Source organism: Hemitrygon akajei, chromosome 1, assembly GCF_048418815.1.
Source record: "Hemitrygon akajei chromosome 1, sHemAka1.3, whole genome shotgun sequence".
In the NCBI taxonomy this organism is placed as follows: Eukaryota; Metazoa; Chordata; class Chondrichthyes; order Myliobatiformes; family Dasyatidae; genus Hemitrygon; species Hemitrygon akajei.
In genome coordinates, this window is record NC_133124.1 from 119,014,140 (window position 1) to 119,030,881 (window position 16,742).

The 16,742-nt window shown below is 39.2% G+C and overlaps 1 protein-coding gene across 2 annotated transcripts in view; it reads left to right on the plus strand.

Moving 5' to 3' along the window:
• The window catches only part of nfatc1 (nuclear factor of activated T cells 1), a 286,505-nt gene that overhangs the window by 108,350 nt on the left and 161,413 nt on the right, over nucleotides 1-16,742 (plus strand). For both annotated transcript variants that reach the window (XM_073050710.1, XM_073050704.1), the window contains exon 6: nucleotides 6,652-6,792. In XM_073050710.1, the coding sequence (XP_072906811.1) occupies nucleotides 6,652-6,792 (141 nt within the window). The remainder of the gene's footprint in view (nucleotides 1-6,651; nucleotides 6,793-16,742) is intronic.

Here is a 16,742-nt window from a genome sequence, read left to right on the forward strand (position 1 = left end):
TCCAGAGTGGAGCCCCTAAGGCGGCTGGATGCCATTGAACATCCTTCCGGCAGCTCCTGCAGCCAAGCTGGTGCCAAACGTATGGCTTCATAAGCTTTCCTTTGGACTACACTGGTGAGGCCGAGAGGGGGATCTCAATGACTGGTCATCTCATACCTTTCAGACCTTCTGCCCAGGCTTGTGATAATGATGATCATCACCCATTGTCCTTCGAGACAGACGGATGTCAACCACCCCCAGTATGGTGCATCCTCAAAGTGTGTGCTGAACAGCTGGCTGGTGCGTTTACGGACACTTTTAATCCCTCCCTCTCCCAGTGTGTAGTGCCCTCCCGTTTCAAATCGTCCATCATTGTCCTTGTACCTAAGAAATCCAAGGTAGCATGCCTGAACAAGTGGCGCCCTGTCGCACTCACCTCAATTACAAGCAAATGATTTGAGAGGCTGGTTAAAGAGTACATCTGCAGCATGCTACCACCCACACTGCACACCCTACAATTCACCTACCGACGGAACTGGTCTACCGATGACACTTTAGCCACAGCACTACGCACTGTCCTCACTCACCTGGAGAAGAGGGATGCATATGTTAGAATGCTGTTCCTTGACTACAGTTCAGCATTCAACACCATAAATTCCCTCCAGATTTGAGAGGAAGATCAGAGACCACGGCCTGCACCCTGCCTTGTGCAGCTGGATCCCAGACTTCCTATTGGATTGCCGACAGATGGTAAGGATGGGATCCCTCACCTCTGCCCCTCTGATCCTCAACACAGTTGCCCCCCAAGGTTGTGTTCTGAGTCCCCTCCTCTACTCCCTTTACACCCACGACTACTGTCACACATAACTCCAATCTGCTGATCAAATTTGCAGATGACATGACTTTGATCAGCCTTATTTCTAGCGGTGATGAGACAACCTACAGAGGAGAGGTTGACAGCTTGACACAGTGGTGCCAGGATAACAACCTCTCCCTCAATGTCCAAAAATCAAGAGCTGATTGTGGATTACAGGAGGAACGGAGACAAGCTCGGCCCAATCAACATCAATGGGCCTGCAGTTGAGAGGGTGAGCAGTTTCAAGTTCCTCACTATACACATCACCAATGATCTCACCCAGACTGTGTACACACCAGCTTTGTGGCAAAAAAAAGCACAACAGCATCTCTTCCACCTCAGCATGGGCCCCTAAATCCTCCAGACCTTCTACAGGTGCACCATTGAGAACATCCTGACTGGCTGTATCACCACCTGGTATGGGAACTGCACCAACCTCGACCATTGGGCACTTCAGAGAGAGGTACAGACAGCCCAGCACATCTGTGGACATGAACATCCCTCCATTGAGGACATTTATAGCAGCCAGGTGCAGAAAGAAGACCTGGAAGATTGGGGACACCAGTCACCCCAACCATAAACTGTTTCAGCTGCTTCCATTTGGTAAACAGTGCCAGAGCATTAAAACCAGAACCAACAGGCTACAGGACAGCTTCTTCCTACAAGCCATTAGACTTCTAAATTCACATGTCTCTACACTGTGACAGAGTCATAACGCAAAGATTTTTACTGCCTCATGTTGTGGGATCGATGTAAGATTTAAATAGATTATATTCTATGTTGGTGTATACACTTTGATCTGTCTAAATTTGAAGTGTGTGTGTGTGTGTGTGTGTGTGTGTGTGTGTGTGTGTGTGTGTGTGTGTGTGTGTGTGTGTGTGTGTGTGTGTGTGTGTGTGTGTGTGTGTGTGTGTGTGTGTGTGAGAGATAATCCTGTGACATGCTGTGGTAACTGTGCCAGGTCTTCCCTGACCCATGTGCAAGAAGAAAGAAGGCTGCAGCATGAAACTGACGCACCCAGTGAAGGCCCGCGTCAGTGGCTCACAAACAGATTCCAATGCATTACCACTGCCTGCTCTCTTTGTCCTCTTTTTGAGCTTGCCTTTCCAGTGAGAGAATGAGACTCGTGCTTACCTTACAATGGAGCCATCTAACAAAATGTTACATGAATGAGTTTCATGAGATAGCTCACGAGAAAACTCGTAAGAAACAGAAAGAAACACACTTGCACATACGTGCACACACGCACTCGCACAAACAGCAGCAGCAGTCAAACATCAGTTCGCATACACACACTCATTATCATTCAGTCACAGAAAGAAGGAAAGTGTTACTGCTCCCATCTTTATGCTTTGCCTTGCTTCTCTGCCTCTCAAGAGCTTAGGACTTCGCACAATTCTACCTCATAACAGTGGGAATGAAATTCAGAACACCACAGAGTATGAGGTAGTGGAAGAGTGTGTCCCAACAACCAAAATTTATTGTACAGTTTGTTTGATAGCTGTGTGTTATTTGTTTGCATGTTAATGGTAGAGAAGGGATTAAAACACCTGCATGTTTTTATTACCTACTGTTTCATTGCCTGGAGTGAGAATTACAAACTTGCCACTTCCTCCAGATGGCCAAGTGAGAGTCATCTTGTCAGAATCCATGTACCAACAAAACCACTATGGTGCTTTTATTTGCCATAGTCTCTAAGATGATATTAGTGACAGTAATTAGATGTCAATATTTTCAAAAGTTACTGAATGGAAAATCCTACAAAAAGCAGTGGATACGACTCAGTCCGTTATGGGTAAAACCCTCACCACTACTGAGCACATCTACACAAAGTGCTGTCGCAGAAACATCCAACATCTAGGACCTCCACCACCCAGGCCATGCTCTTTTCTACCTGCTGCCATCAGTAAAAATGTACAGCAGTCTTAGGACCCACACCACCAGGCTCAGAAACAGTTATTACCCCTAAATCATCAGGCTCTCAAACCAGAGGGGATAACTTCATTCAACTGTTCCAGCAATCAATGGACTTCAATGGACTCTTCATCTCATGCTCTTGATATTTATTACTTAGTTAAGTGTTATTATTTTTTTCACTTTCATATTTGTACAGTTTATTTTCCTTTGCAGATTGGTTGTCTGTTCAGGGTTGTATATAGTGACATATACTATGGATTTTGATAATAAATTTACTTGGAACTTTGATAGGAGCAGATTTATTCATATGGACAAGATATTCATTCAAAAATGATGTGGCTCCTAAGTTTCTATTTGAAATCAAGGCTGTTCAGACAGAGGTACGACAGTTGTTTGGATATTATTCCTTACTAGCCATGCAGAACCCTAAATTGGATACTCCACCCATCCAAGGTAGAGATTAGGTGATTCTGGATTATTTGTTTGTGTCCCCCAGTACAGTTGTGTGTAATCTGTAACGTACTCTGTTGAACAAGATAAATTCAGAAGTGAAAAGAAAAGTATAAGGTAACCCATCATAATTCCACTAAAGTCATTTATCCAATCTTGTTTGGAAGAGTATAATTATAAAAGAATGCAAAAAGCCATCCCATTGTAACTCTTATAAAGTCAATTATCTCACCTTATTTGGAGGGCTAGGATTATCTAAAAAGAATGAAAAGTACAAACGTTTGTATGTCCCACTGTAACTCTGTTAAAGTAATTTATTCTACATCAGTTGGAGTGTGCGAAATCATCCAGTACAGACTGGTGTGAGAAGGTAAAGCTTGTGATTCTATCTTGGAACTGTATTACATTTCCTTCTTCGTCACTGGATCTAAATACTGGAAAAGCATGGGAGTGAACAACCTGTCACACAGAGTACAAATGTTCAGGATGACAGCTCACCACTAACTTTTTGGGGCAGGAGCAATAAATATAGGCCCAGGAGGATGATACCTGTATCTCATAAATTTAAAAAAAAGAAGTAACTGAAGTGTGCGATTCAATGCCACTCCAGAAAATAGAGCAGTGGAAAAACTAAGCTGTGTGTCAGACAACTAATGTCCATTTCCTTCATTCTCTGTTCTCCCTGCTTCCTACTCCACCACTCCCTGCCACTTCAAACATTTTTCTTGCTTTCTCATTTCTGATGAAATTTCAGTGAACTGAATCATTTCCTCTTGCGTCTTTCTCCAAAGAAGCTGGCTGCCCTATTGAGTACTTGCAGCAATTTTTCTTTGAGTTTCAGAATTCTGGCATCTGCTGTCAGATTAGTTTGTCTTCTGCAAACAGTTTTACTTAGCCGATCGTAATGATGAAGCACTTACCTGGGTGTTGAGGTCATCAGAGACGTAGCAAAGTATGAAAAGACTTGCTAGGGAGAATAGGAAGTACTTATTTTCCCTCAGGAACAAGAGGTTATTTATAGAAGAATTAGAGGAGTGATGAGGAAGACATTGCATACATCAAGTGTAGTTCATGAAAGCATGCATTTCAACTAGATAAGTACATTGATAGGAGATGTTTAGAGGTTTATGCACTATTGAGCACATCTACATAGAGAGCTGTTGCAGGAAAGCCACATTCATCATCAATGACCCCCACCATCCAGGCCATGCTCTCTTCTCGCTGCTGCTATCAGGAAAAAGGTACAGAGCCTCAGAACCCACAACATCAGGAACAGTTCTTACCCCTCAACCAGAACCAAAGGGAATAATTTCACTCAACTACCCTCGCCTCAAAACTGAACTGTTCCCACAACTTATGGACTCACTTCCAAGGACTCTTCATCTCAAAGAGTTGCTTATTTATTATTATTATTATTGTAAACACAATAAATTATTCTCAAAATTTATTGCTTATTTATTGTTGTTATAATCATGAGGAAGTCTGCAGATGCTGGAAATCCAAAGCAACACACACAAAATTCTGGAGAATTCGGCAGGTCAGGCAACATCTATGGAAAAGAGTAAATCGTCAACCTTTTGGGCCGAGACCCTTCTTCAGAACTGAAGTGAGACTAAATTTACTTTGAACTTTGAGAATCGAGCAGATGGCAGTAGCTCACTGGGCAACACAGACAGCATAGACCAACTTGGGCTGAAGGGCTTGTTCCATGTTGTATGACTCTATAAGTGCTTGGAGCTTGGAACTCATGGACCCAGCATCCTGTTGAGGCAGAAGCCATCTCATTTTAAAAGAATTTTCATTGAGCTCTTTCTGCGCCGTAACCCATAGAGCCACAGACCATTTGAGATTAGTCTCAGTGCCTTGAAGGAACACAATGGGTGGGTGTTGTAACTTTATACAATAGATTTGTATGGTTCTAAGTCTGATGTACTTGATCTTGCCAAAATCAGAGTAAAACTGCAGTGTTTAGAAGTGCATAATGAGGTTAACTGGATCCAATCACAAGTGCTTTGTGGGTGGTCATGATATTGACTATTACCATCCATTGATTCTAATTTTAGTCAGTTCCCCATGCAGTCAGTATAATACTTTAACATCTGCTACCATTGACCCTGTGATATTTTACACTCTTGTTTTTGCCTCCACCAGGCAACACCCCATTCCACCCACTGCGCGCAATGCTGGCAAAACCACTAGTAATGTTAACCACACCTCTAATCAATGCTGTCTCCCTACTGTTCTTAAACAGCACATCATTTTACACAAAGTAGGGGATTCTACCTAAACCAATTCAAACAAATCCTTGAGCAGCCTAAATTCTACCCACCAACGCCATAGGAGTGTTTTTTGTGCAGTAATGAAGTATCACATCTAGAAATCAAATCCATTGTTGGTCGTATGGATATACGTGAACCTAAGTATATATTTGAGCTGTGCTGAGATTTTGCAGACTCTCAATAGAATTATGGCAGGAGACCAATGTAGAATTTCTATCCAGTATCAATTCAATGAATCAAATCTTGGAATGGATTAGATGCTAATTAATAAAACGTTGAATATCTCTGTGCTTCTGTTTTTGATTTTGGGCAGTCTCAAACTAAAGCAGCAGACTCCTGATGGTGAGCATTTCTGCCAGGAAAACTTACAGTTATAGAAGAAAGATTTTTAATCATTTGATTCCAGTCAATTCTGCTTTGTTGTCTTGAGGGGCTATTACAAAAGATTTATAAATGCCCAACCCAAAATAGTTTTGATGTGTACGGTCTTATCACTCTCAACTCTCACTCTCAACAGTGATTTTAAATTTTAAGGGATGTTTAAAAACATTTACTAAGAATTTTCAGAATGGCCAGGATGCCATCTCTATATCCATTTTCTTGTGACTCTAAATGGAACATTTTGTGATTTATATTGCTGGATTTTTAATTTTTTCTTTTTAAGTTTTGAATTAGCTATAGAATGATAATACAGTATGCAGTCTATGTAGTTCATGTCAAGAAACATTAAAAAATTAAGAAATATATGCTAACTGCAATGATGTCCCATCAATGACTGTGTTCCATTAACTTCCACGATGGCTGCAGTGTACGTCTTTGATAAAATTCACCGCGATTAGTTGTTCAGACTATTCCAAAAGCATCCTCCAATCCCATAATCTCTACCACCAAGTCATAAAAGAGGACATGCATGGAGTTGTTACTTCATTCTCCTCCAAGTTACACATCATTCTGAAATATATCATTAGTCCTTAACTGTCGCTGGGTCTAAACCCTGGGACTCCCAGAGAAGAACTGCAATAGTTCAAGATGAAGATACACCACCACCTTCTCCAGGGCAATTAGAAATGGGTGATGAATAACAAAATAAAAAATAACTAACATTCCACAGCATACAATGCCCTTCTGGAAATTCTTTGCCCTGTGTTTCACGTGTCTCTTTACTTTCAGCCCAAAGGTCTGCCCAGGAGTTGCCGCTGATCGAAAAGCAAAGCATTGACAGGTTTCCTGTGACTGGTGGAAAGATGATGATTTTAAATGGCCACAACTTTCTTGCAGAGTCAAAGGTCATTTTTGTGGAAAAAGCAGCAGGTAAGTTGGAAGAAGCCTGACATGTCCTGACCTTATATATGCTATCCTCTTGGTTGAAATTTGAGCTTATTCTGTTCTCACTGCTTTTATAGTTTATTTAACATATTAATGCTTAAATGTTCTTAACTGTAGTAGTTTTTGTCAAGCAATTTCTTCTCTTAAAGCTTTACTTTTTGCTAGATTGGACACAAGAAAATTTTTATGTAATAGATAGATAGATAGATAGATAGATACTTTATTCATCCCCATGGGGAAATTCAACATTTTTTCCAATGTCCCATACACTTGTTGTAGCAAAAACTCATTACATACAATACTTAACTCAGTAATAATATGATATGCATCTAAATCACTAACTCAAAAAGCATTAATAATAGCTTTAAAAAAAGTTCTTAAGTCCTGGCAGTTGAATTGTAAAGCCTAATGGCATTGGGGAGTATTGACCTCTTCATCCTGTCTGAGGAGCATTGCATCGACAGTAACCTGTCGCTGAAACTGCTTCTCTGTCTCTGGATGGTGCTATGTAGAGGATGTTCAGGGTTTTCCATAATTGACCGTAGCCTACTCAGCGCCCTACTTAATAGGGCATATTTCATCCTTGGGTTGGTAATGCTGAACAGTTAGCAACTGGGAGTAGTACACTTCTGCAGCTCAGTCATGTTAATTAGTGCTGACTTTCAGAATTAGTGTACATTGTGCATATGTTACTATATTATATGTTTGAAATTACCAATCCAAGGGCGAGTCAAGTTTTTAAGTTAGATTCAAATTTATTGCTCAGAGCAACCTTTACTTGACTCCCCAGGTTATATGAACCAAGTACAAATACTCTAGCAAAGGCTGTAAGATCTAATCATGATATAAGGTTTTATGCAACTGACTAAGGACCAGAGCACTTTGACAGAAATGACCAGGAATTTCTATTTGCGCAGCTGCTGTTTGAATCTGATTGGGATTTAGCTTGAGTATCTTCTGGGTTTGTAGGTTTCTGTATTTATAGGGTTAATCAGACGGTGTGGCTCAAAGGGCCTTCTCCGTGTGGTTTTGCAAAATAAATAAATGAATACAACACAAGGCAATTTTAATTGTATTGCTTTTGTACATTTGTTTGAAGAGTGATCCTTGCTCTCTTTGGGCAAATATTTTTATCAGTAAAGAATGTGCTTTGATCATGAGTCCCAATTTATATTGATTTTCCATATATATGAAGGGCTGGCTTCGGAAATTTTATTTTGCATAATTCTTACCGTGCATAGACATATTAAAATGATTTATATATCATCTTTCATAACTCTAAGGCATTGCAGTTACTTCATAGTTAAAGAAATACCTTTGAGATGTAGTTATTGTTATACCATTCAGTGTAGAGGATGTTTCATCAAAGTGCAGTGAAATGATTGTCTTAGTTAGTTGATTTAGTATTGTTGGGTGGATGGATAAATATAGGTTTAGATGACAGGGGAAATCCTCTCCTATCCAACAGTGCTATGGGATCAAAGAATCTAGAAGAGAGAATCTTCATTTAATGCCACACCTAAAAACAGTATCTCCAGTGGGACATTTTCAGTGCTATGCTGCCGCGTCAGCCAAGAAAACGCTCTCCTGTGAGTTCTCCGAGAATAAAGTCGAACCCATGTCTCCTTGTTGGAGCACTAATTGCTGAGCCAAAAGTGACACCAAAACTAATGCTCTTTTCGTGCGCAATAAAACGCATTTTTCTAGTTATGTCAGCCAGCGATAATTTTGTCTCAAAGCCAGCCTATTTTGTTTGTTCCTTTTTCTCTCTAGCAAGGATAGTTTTTTCTATCATTCTGGAAGTTAGCCAAATGCGCTTTCTTTGATGATTGATAGAGACTGTGTGATTGTGAAACTCCACCTGGCAAACGCCATCATAGAACAGTGCTGCAAAGTTCTTTATCTTAATTCCTGCAGGAAGATTCTTTCAAAAGACACCTTGCAAATGAAGAATTCACAAATATTAAAAACGCATCGCCCATAATCTATTTAAATCCTTCTCAAGTTCCATATGTAGCCTTATCGTTTATAAGGCAGCTAACCATGAGCAGATAGCAAGACTGTTAGAGAGGATGTTTAATATAAATGAGTTCTGTTAGGGGTTAATCTTATCCTGGCTTGAACTCCTTAGTTCTGATTACAATAGTGATTGAGTTTGAACCAGGAAAAAAGTTTCTCATAGCAAAGACATTTTTCTTTTGTTTGGCTGAAGTCTCCAAGCGTATTTTGTGAAGAAAGTTCATATTTTATGGCTATCTTTCAAATAACTATTCCCTAACAGTGGCAGTGTTAGAATTTATGAGTCATAAGCTTGACCTGCTTGGGAGGATCCTTCTTTTAAGGTTATAATTTTGGAGGGTTTCCCTGATGCTGGCACAATCTATAAATTCCACAGCTGCCTGTGGAAACCTGTTGAACTGGGAGCCATCAACTAAACATCAGAATCAGGTTTATTATCACTGACATATGTCATGAAATTTGTCACTTTGCAGCAGCAGTACATAAAACTTACTATAAGTTACAATAAGAATATACAGTATTTAAAAATAAACATTACAAAGAGAGAACAAAATAGTAAGGTAATATTTGTGGGTTTGTGGTTTGCTGTATATAATCACTTCGTAGCCTTTTGGGGGAGTTTGACATTATGTCTAGGCATTCGTTGCATTGAGTTTTTTTTGTGATAAAATCCAGTTAATATTAAGAGAGTGTGTGAGTGTGTGTGTGTGTGTGTTTGTGTTTGTTGCAGGGGAATGGGAGGTTGTTTTTTTTAATCTACAAATGACTCAGAGCAAGGGGTAGTTCCCTAAGGAAGGTAATTTTTCAGTCTGGATTGATTGGACAGATGCCAATAAATGTTGAGGCAATAGCAGTTAGAGCTCCTGGTAAATGCTTCAGTAAGGTCAAAATATTAGATAGGCGCATGCATGAAATCACTCTCTGGCCTTTCTCTCATTAAGTCTGGATATTTAATCCACTGAAAATTAGGTGCTTTGGAACAGATGTTTTCCTAGCAAGGCACATCCAGATGATGACAGGTCTGTCGGCACAGACAACGAGACTGAACAATAGATGCTAATTCCCAACACAATAACATGATAGCAGCAGAATTATTGCAAGTATGGGAATAATCAGGAGTTTTTAAAAACTCTCCTGAAATTGAATATTAATCTGCCGGGTTTACTGTAGGCATCTCTGGAGAAATGTAATACAGTAATGGGATTTAAAACAATAAAGGGAAGGTTTTTTTTGGAAGCAGACTGTGAAGTGGATAAGTTTCTATACTAAACATATAGCATGTACAGTTTAGGTTGATTTCTTCATTCTTTTTGTCTTTTGTTTATTAATTATGGCATTGTTGAAGATTAGGCAACCATCAAATGAGGTAACAAGATACCTGTTTGCTTACTAGTCAGCTTCAGAGGACAGAGTCTCTGAGGATAGGCATGGCTGGTGAGTTGTGGTGTGAACCTGTGGGTGGAGCAGTTGGAAATGATTGTTCATCTCCTGGAGTGTCATTTTCTCAAGTGGACAACACCTAGGTTTACTCCAAAATGTTCCTTAAAAATACAATTACTGTATAACTCTTCAGATGAAAGATACACATGAGGTGTCCAACTATTGTTGTTCTCCTAAAATTTTCTTTTACAAATTTTGAATAATTTCAAACCCTCTCTAGAACTCAATTTAACACCTCTCACACAAAAGAAGTAGGCTGGCAATGATGAAGTTACCAAGCAGGTAACTTTGTAATAGATAGCCTACTTCTCTTATGAAGTAAATAACATAATTCCCTGCCATTACTCTGACGACAATTGTTTGCCAATAGGTTGAGAGTGACATGATTATCAAAATCCACTATTTTCCTTTTGTACAGTTATATCTTTCTATTGATTTCTGCTGTTTCATTGATCTTTAATGAATCAGAGTGCAGTGTTATGCTTCATTCCACAAAAGACCAACATAATTATTTTTCTTAGTGTGCATACAAAAGACGTATTTTCATTTAAAAGGTGCCTTGTGTGTTAGTAAGACCCTAATGCAGTCATATATTGAAATAGAAAATTAACCTCTTTCCTTTGGGATAATTTTCCACTCCTTGCTCCCCTTCCCACTGCATTTTTATTTTCCACAGCTCTCCTTTTTTTTAATTCAACAATGTAAACCTGCAAAACATGTTTACTCAGAGAGCCTAATGCAATTGTCTAAGGCTTCCCTCTTGGAGGATATCCCAGTGCGTGGGTGTTGAGACTTTCCTCATTGCTCTCCAGACATAATGTGAGGAATTGTCTGCCTCTTCTGTCTGATGCATAACAACTTTTACTCCTGTGAAAATGAAGTGCTACTGACTTCTAATGATTTGTCTTTTCCACTCCAATGCATAAGCCAAGTCCTCCTCGGGAACTTCCAATGATGCATAACTGCTCCTCATTGTTGCTTAATTGATGTTCAATCATTGAAACTATGTTTAGTTTTCTTCTGTAATTAATAGCTATAACTTAATACTCCAGCATCGTAGCTTTTTCATGTTCTTCTTCAGCTTCTGTTTCAAGTCGACAATTGTGGATCAGTGGACTGAGCATGATCCGAAATTAAAATTCACTCTTTTCCTTTTGTATCGGTTTATGGTGTTTTTGGATTTGTGCTGGTTCATTAACTCTTAATGAATCAAAGTGCTATATTGAGCACCATTCCACAGAAGGCAACAAAATTACTTTTTATTACAAATACAATGGTTAGATTTTAATATACTAAGGTGACTTTCATCACCTATTTGTGAGGCTTGCAAAGAACTCTGGGCATTAACATCATATAGGTCTTCCTTAGTAAACTTGCAGTGGGTATTGAAGGAATGGCTCCTGTCAATATACAAGCTCTTACTTACCGTTTAACAGCAACATTTTTAGCAAGGTGCCCTCTATGCGATGTGCTTGCAGGGAAAGCAATGACACAGCTCTCCTGCCAATGAGATTGAAGAATTCTTACTAAACCACACACTAGAAATTTAAATTACTCTATTTAATTCCATGTAAAATCATGTACAGAAAGTGAAATAAAGTGAGAGGAAGGTGCAATTAGGAGAGAGAGCAAAAGATCAACATTTGATTTTACAATATTTTTCATTCCTTTTAATTCAAATCTGTAGGCATGGTGGCATACCATGGTGGATGATTTTTGCCACTAACTAAGATGGCAACATTCACTAACTCATGAATGCAGTGGCCCGAGCTTCTCGTTGGTTTTGGTAGATATACAGAACATCACCTTCATGCCCTTCCTTTGCTCCCTTTAATAACTGGAGCCCAAGTTCCTGTGCTCCCTCTGATACATCAGAGTCATGGTTTCCATGCTCCCTTTAACACACCGAGGATCCAGTTCCCAAAATCCCTTTAAACTTACTGGGTTTGCTAGAAGTTACTGATAACACTGTGTAACAGCAAAAACAAAATGAATTTAAATGTACTGGGTAATTAATTGAAAGAATGACCAGTATTGTTGAAATTTTCAATTCTGACACCATCAAAGTCCCAAACATGCTAGGTTAATGGAATTTTAATATACAGTTTTCAAAAGCATAGAACAGTCAGCATAGAAACAGGTCCTTTGATTTATGATGTTGTGCCAAACTAATTAAGCTAGTAATTAAATGTCTAATTAAACTAATCCCATCTACTTAAATAAGGTCCATATCCCTCCATTCTCTGCACATTTATGTGCCAGTCTAAATGCTTCTTAAACACCTCTATCGTACCTGCCTCCACCACCACTCCTAGCAACGAGTTCCATGCACCTGCCACTCTGTGGAAACAATGACAAAACGATTTTTAAGTCCTTAAAGGGAGTGAAATACTGCATGTTAAGCCAAAGTGTTGCAAAGTACTCCGTTCCTTTGCTGCTATTGCTCTCCGATCTTTGATATCCCGGCACCTGATTTTGTGAAGCCTCAGCTGGCAGAATTCCCAGTGGGCAAGGTCTGGATCTTCCTCACTGTTACGTAAGTTAACAATGTGGTTGACTTGGTTTGATGTTCTGAGGAAAACAGAGCCTCTCCTACCTCTTATAAAGTGTCAGTTGTGTTTCTGTGTCATCTCGTATACTTACTATGACCAAGTGCTCAAGAAGACAAGGAGAAACTCATAAGAAGAAGGTGTTTTGATGTCAGAGACTGTGTGAATCCCTAGCACACCCCTCACATGGTATACCACGGCATAACTCTGCTACCTTTCACTCTAGGATTCACCCAGACCCTAATCTGATTGTTGCTCTCTCAATTTAAAAAAAACAAGAAAGGAACATTAGCCTTGTGGGCCAAGATCCTTTGCAATTAAACAGTAGGCTCATGTTTTCTGTGTGACCTTTAACTTTGAAAAAAACTTGCACATGTTTCACCATCAGTTGGAAGGTGCAATGGAGGGGAAATGGCTTGACGATTTGGATAGCTGTTTCCATTCCAGGCAGCTGTGTCTACTGTTCTGCTACAGGAAATGCGCAGCAAAGCTAAGCATCCTCTCCATATGCTTGTGGGCTAGTCTTGGCCTTAATCTCTCTGGACAGAAAATATCAAAAATGGTAGCAGAAAATAGCTTGCTAGCTCTTGTGAATTGTTGCTTTTGTTGTGCACTGGTTTCTGACTTCTCCATTGTCCAATAGATCATCTCTGAACAGGTCTGCCAGCAACATTGAGTCATGAAATCCTGAACTATTTATGACGCACAAGACCATTTACCCATTCCGTTAAAGAAAAGTGCCAGCTTAATCCCTGGTCTGCAGCCTACCAGGTCTTTACCCTTCTAGTACACATCCAGGTTAATCCAGAATTCCTGACTTTACCACCTTTTTGGCAGAGATTTCTAGACCCCCACCAACTTCTGTGTGGAGAAGAATTCAGTCCTCTAATCTTTCTACCAATGACTTTAACTCTTACATTGAAGTTGAAAGAAATATTATCATTCCTGTTTTTATAAAGGACAGTCTTCCAATGATAATGTTAAATTTTCTTTCTGGGCAGCCTCCACTCTTTCATTTAACTTGGTGCTGTTTAGACCTGATTGTGAACTTGGTCAGTGTTTGACGTAGGGAGAGTTCCCCTGAGTATACTTGATACACAAGAACTTCCTTTACTACTCATTTTCTTTTAAAAAAATAAAGCTTTTGCCATCCATACAGTCTGCTCTTTTTAACCAGACGACATCATAGGATTTGAGATGAATTCACCCATGAAATATGCATCATGGAACAAGAACCAGTTCTATTTTGTTTTGTAGAGTAATACTCTTAATTCAATGGTATGGTTGAAAAAAAGGTCTGCATTTCGCAGCCAGAAATGTGTAGATATTTTCCACTCACTTTCAAAGCTGCCAACAAAGCAATGGAAAATACCTTTAATTCTTCATTTAATTTACAAATAAACTTCTTCACATTTGTTCTTATGGCCAAATCAAATGAATAATGAAGAAATTTGATTTAAAATCAAAACTTGACAGTGGTTTTATTTGAAACTAATGTCAGTATTTGAATACCTGTTAAATTTTGTGTGCAATTCCAATATGTTGCTTTGCATCAGTTAGTAATAAATGGGACTATTAAATAGGTGAAAAGAGTGACGTTATTCTCAATATTTTCGTCAGATTTTTTGGTGCTATTTTGAAACAGATTTACAATGTTCAAGCTGTCCTCTGAACCAGGCTCAGAAACTGAACATTGATATTGTCTTTTATTCTCTGTATTTGAGTACACACAAGTCAAGAATTTTTGTTATTTAAGGGTGCTGAGTAAATGGAATGAGATTCAGATTTATTTTTAATAATCATTTATACTATTCTCTGGTATGTGCCAAAGTCTTGATCTAAAGCCAAACCTCATAAAATATGCGCAGACAGATAACTCAAATTTTTTTAAAGCAAAATTACTTCTTGAGGCCTAAGTGTTACTTGCAGGACTGACATTTGCTGCCCATGTCTGGGCCCCTGAACCATATGTCATGTTCCCTTACCACATAGAAGGGGCCATTTTGACCTTTCTAAGCCAGCTCACAAAAGAATCCAATTCCCTACTAATTGTCCTTGTAAACTATTCACCTGATATTCCTTACCAGCTCTCCCCATATCCTTTCATTTACCTATGCACAAGGTGGAAGTATTACAGTGAGCAATTAGCCAACCACACTGTGATGTGGGAGGACACGTGAGCAGCTGGGGTGGGGGAGGGTTCCATGCAATTTCTGGGAAAATAGACAACATGGAGATAAGGATAGCACACAGTTTGCAGAAGCAGAGCTCTACCAACGCAATTGTGCAGTTGCAGTATAGAATAGATCATTTGGAAGCCATCTGGGGAAAAGCAGTAAGAAACAAAACAGAGCCTTTGGAGATAGCTGTGTTTATCATGAAGCTGATCATAGAACTGGAATGCACTTGAGAATTTGATTAGTAAACTGTGAATTAAATAAACTAACTCTGAAAACTAAGGATGAAGTTTGAATTGTAGCACAGTTTTTGTTGCGCTGTTTTTGTAGTTGTGGGATATACAACGGAGAGATCACCGTGCTCTTTATTTCTTAATTATATATAACGAACAGCTTATCATGATTACACACTCAATGCACGTTCACAATAAAATTATACTTACTTTTATCTGTGTCCAATGATAAAATGCGCATTGATAAACCCATCATTCTTTACTGTAAGTACATTTAATAGTACATAGATTTAATATAAAACATAGTCAAACTCTGAATGAGAAAGGAGAGTGTTCTGCTTGCACTACATGTTTGCTTACACTGATATGATGGTGCCGCAACAAAACAGATGACAGCAATAAACAAAAGGCAGGTAACGTATACAGTGACCACGTTATTAGGTACCTCCCCTACCTAATAAAGTAGCCATTGAGTACATGTTTGTGGTCTGCTGCTGCTGTAACCAATCCACTTCAAAGTCTGACATGTTATGCATTCAGAGACGTTCTTCTACACACCACTGATGTAACATGTGGATATTTGAGTTACCATCGCCTTCCTGTCAGCTTGATTTAGTCTGGCCGTTCTCCTTTGACCTCTCTCATTAACAAGGCGTTTGCACCCACAGAACTGCTGCACACTGTATTGTTTTTTGTTGTTTTTCACACTGTTCTCTGTGATGTATAGAGACTGTCGTGTGTGAAAATTCCAGGAAATCAGCAGTTTCTGAGATTCTCAAATCACCTTGTCTGGCACCAACAATCATTTACGGTCAAAGTCACTTAATCACATTTCTTCTAATTCTGATGGTTAGTCTGAACAACATTTGAACTTCTTTATCATATCTGCATTCCTTTATGCATTGAGTTGCTGTCACATGATTGGCTGGTTCAATAGTTGCATTAACATGTAGGTGTACACAATAAAGTGGCCGTTGAGTGGATTATAAAATTGCAACTGCTAAATATGTCATGAACAGCCCCAAAGGACAGCCTACAAATTGACTTCCAATTTATTTAGATCAAAGTACATTTTAAGTAACGTACCAATGTCATTTATTTTCCATAATTCATACAGGCTTATAGTAGGACTGTAGAGCGTTATGTGTTTGTGCACGATTCAGCTTTACTGAAAAAGCATGACTATGATACAAGTTCTGTGAAGTATCCACATTAACACGTGGAGGAGTCCAGACATGCACAGTGGTTGCTGACAATGTGCAGAGTCTATCAGAATTATTGGAATACACAATGCAAGATTTATATATGACACATGTCAATCCTATAGGAACAGTAATGTAAGCTAACCAGCTCAGTCTCATCCATGATCCTAATTTGCCAGGCTTCTTCCATAGTGCCCGCTGGAAGTGCAGTTATAACCCAGATCTTGCCATTGTCAGCAACATTGCTGGCCTCTGCAAGAAGCTTGCCACAGACCCAATACCATAGACACAGCACCGTCCTATTGGTATTCAGAT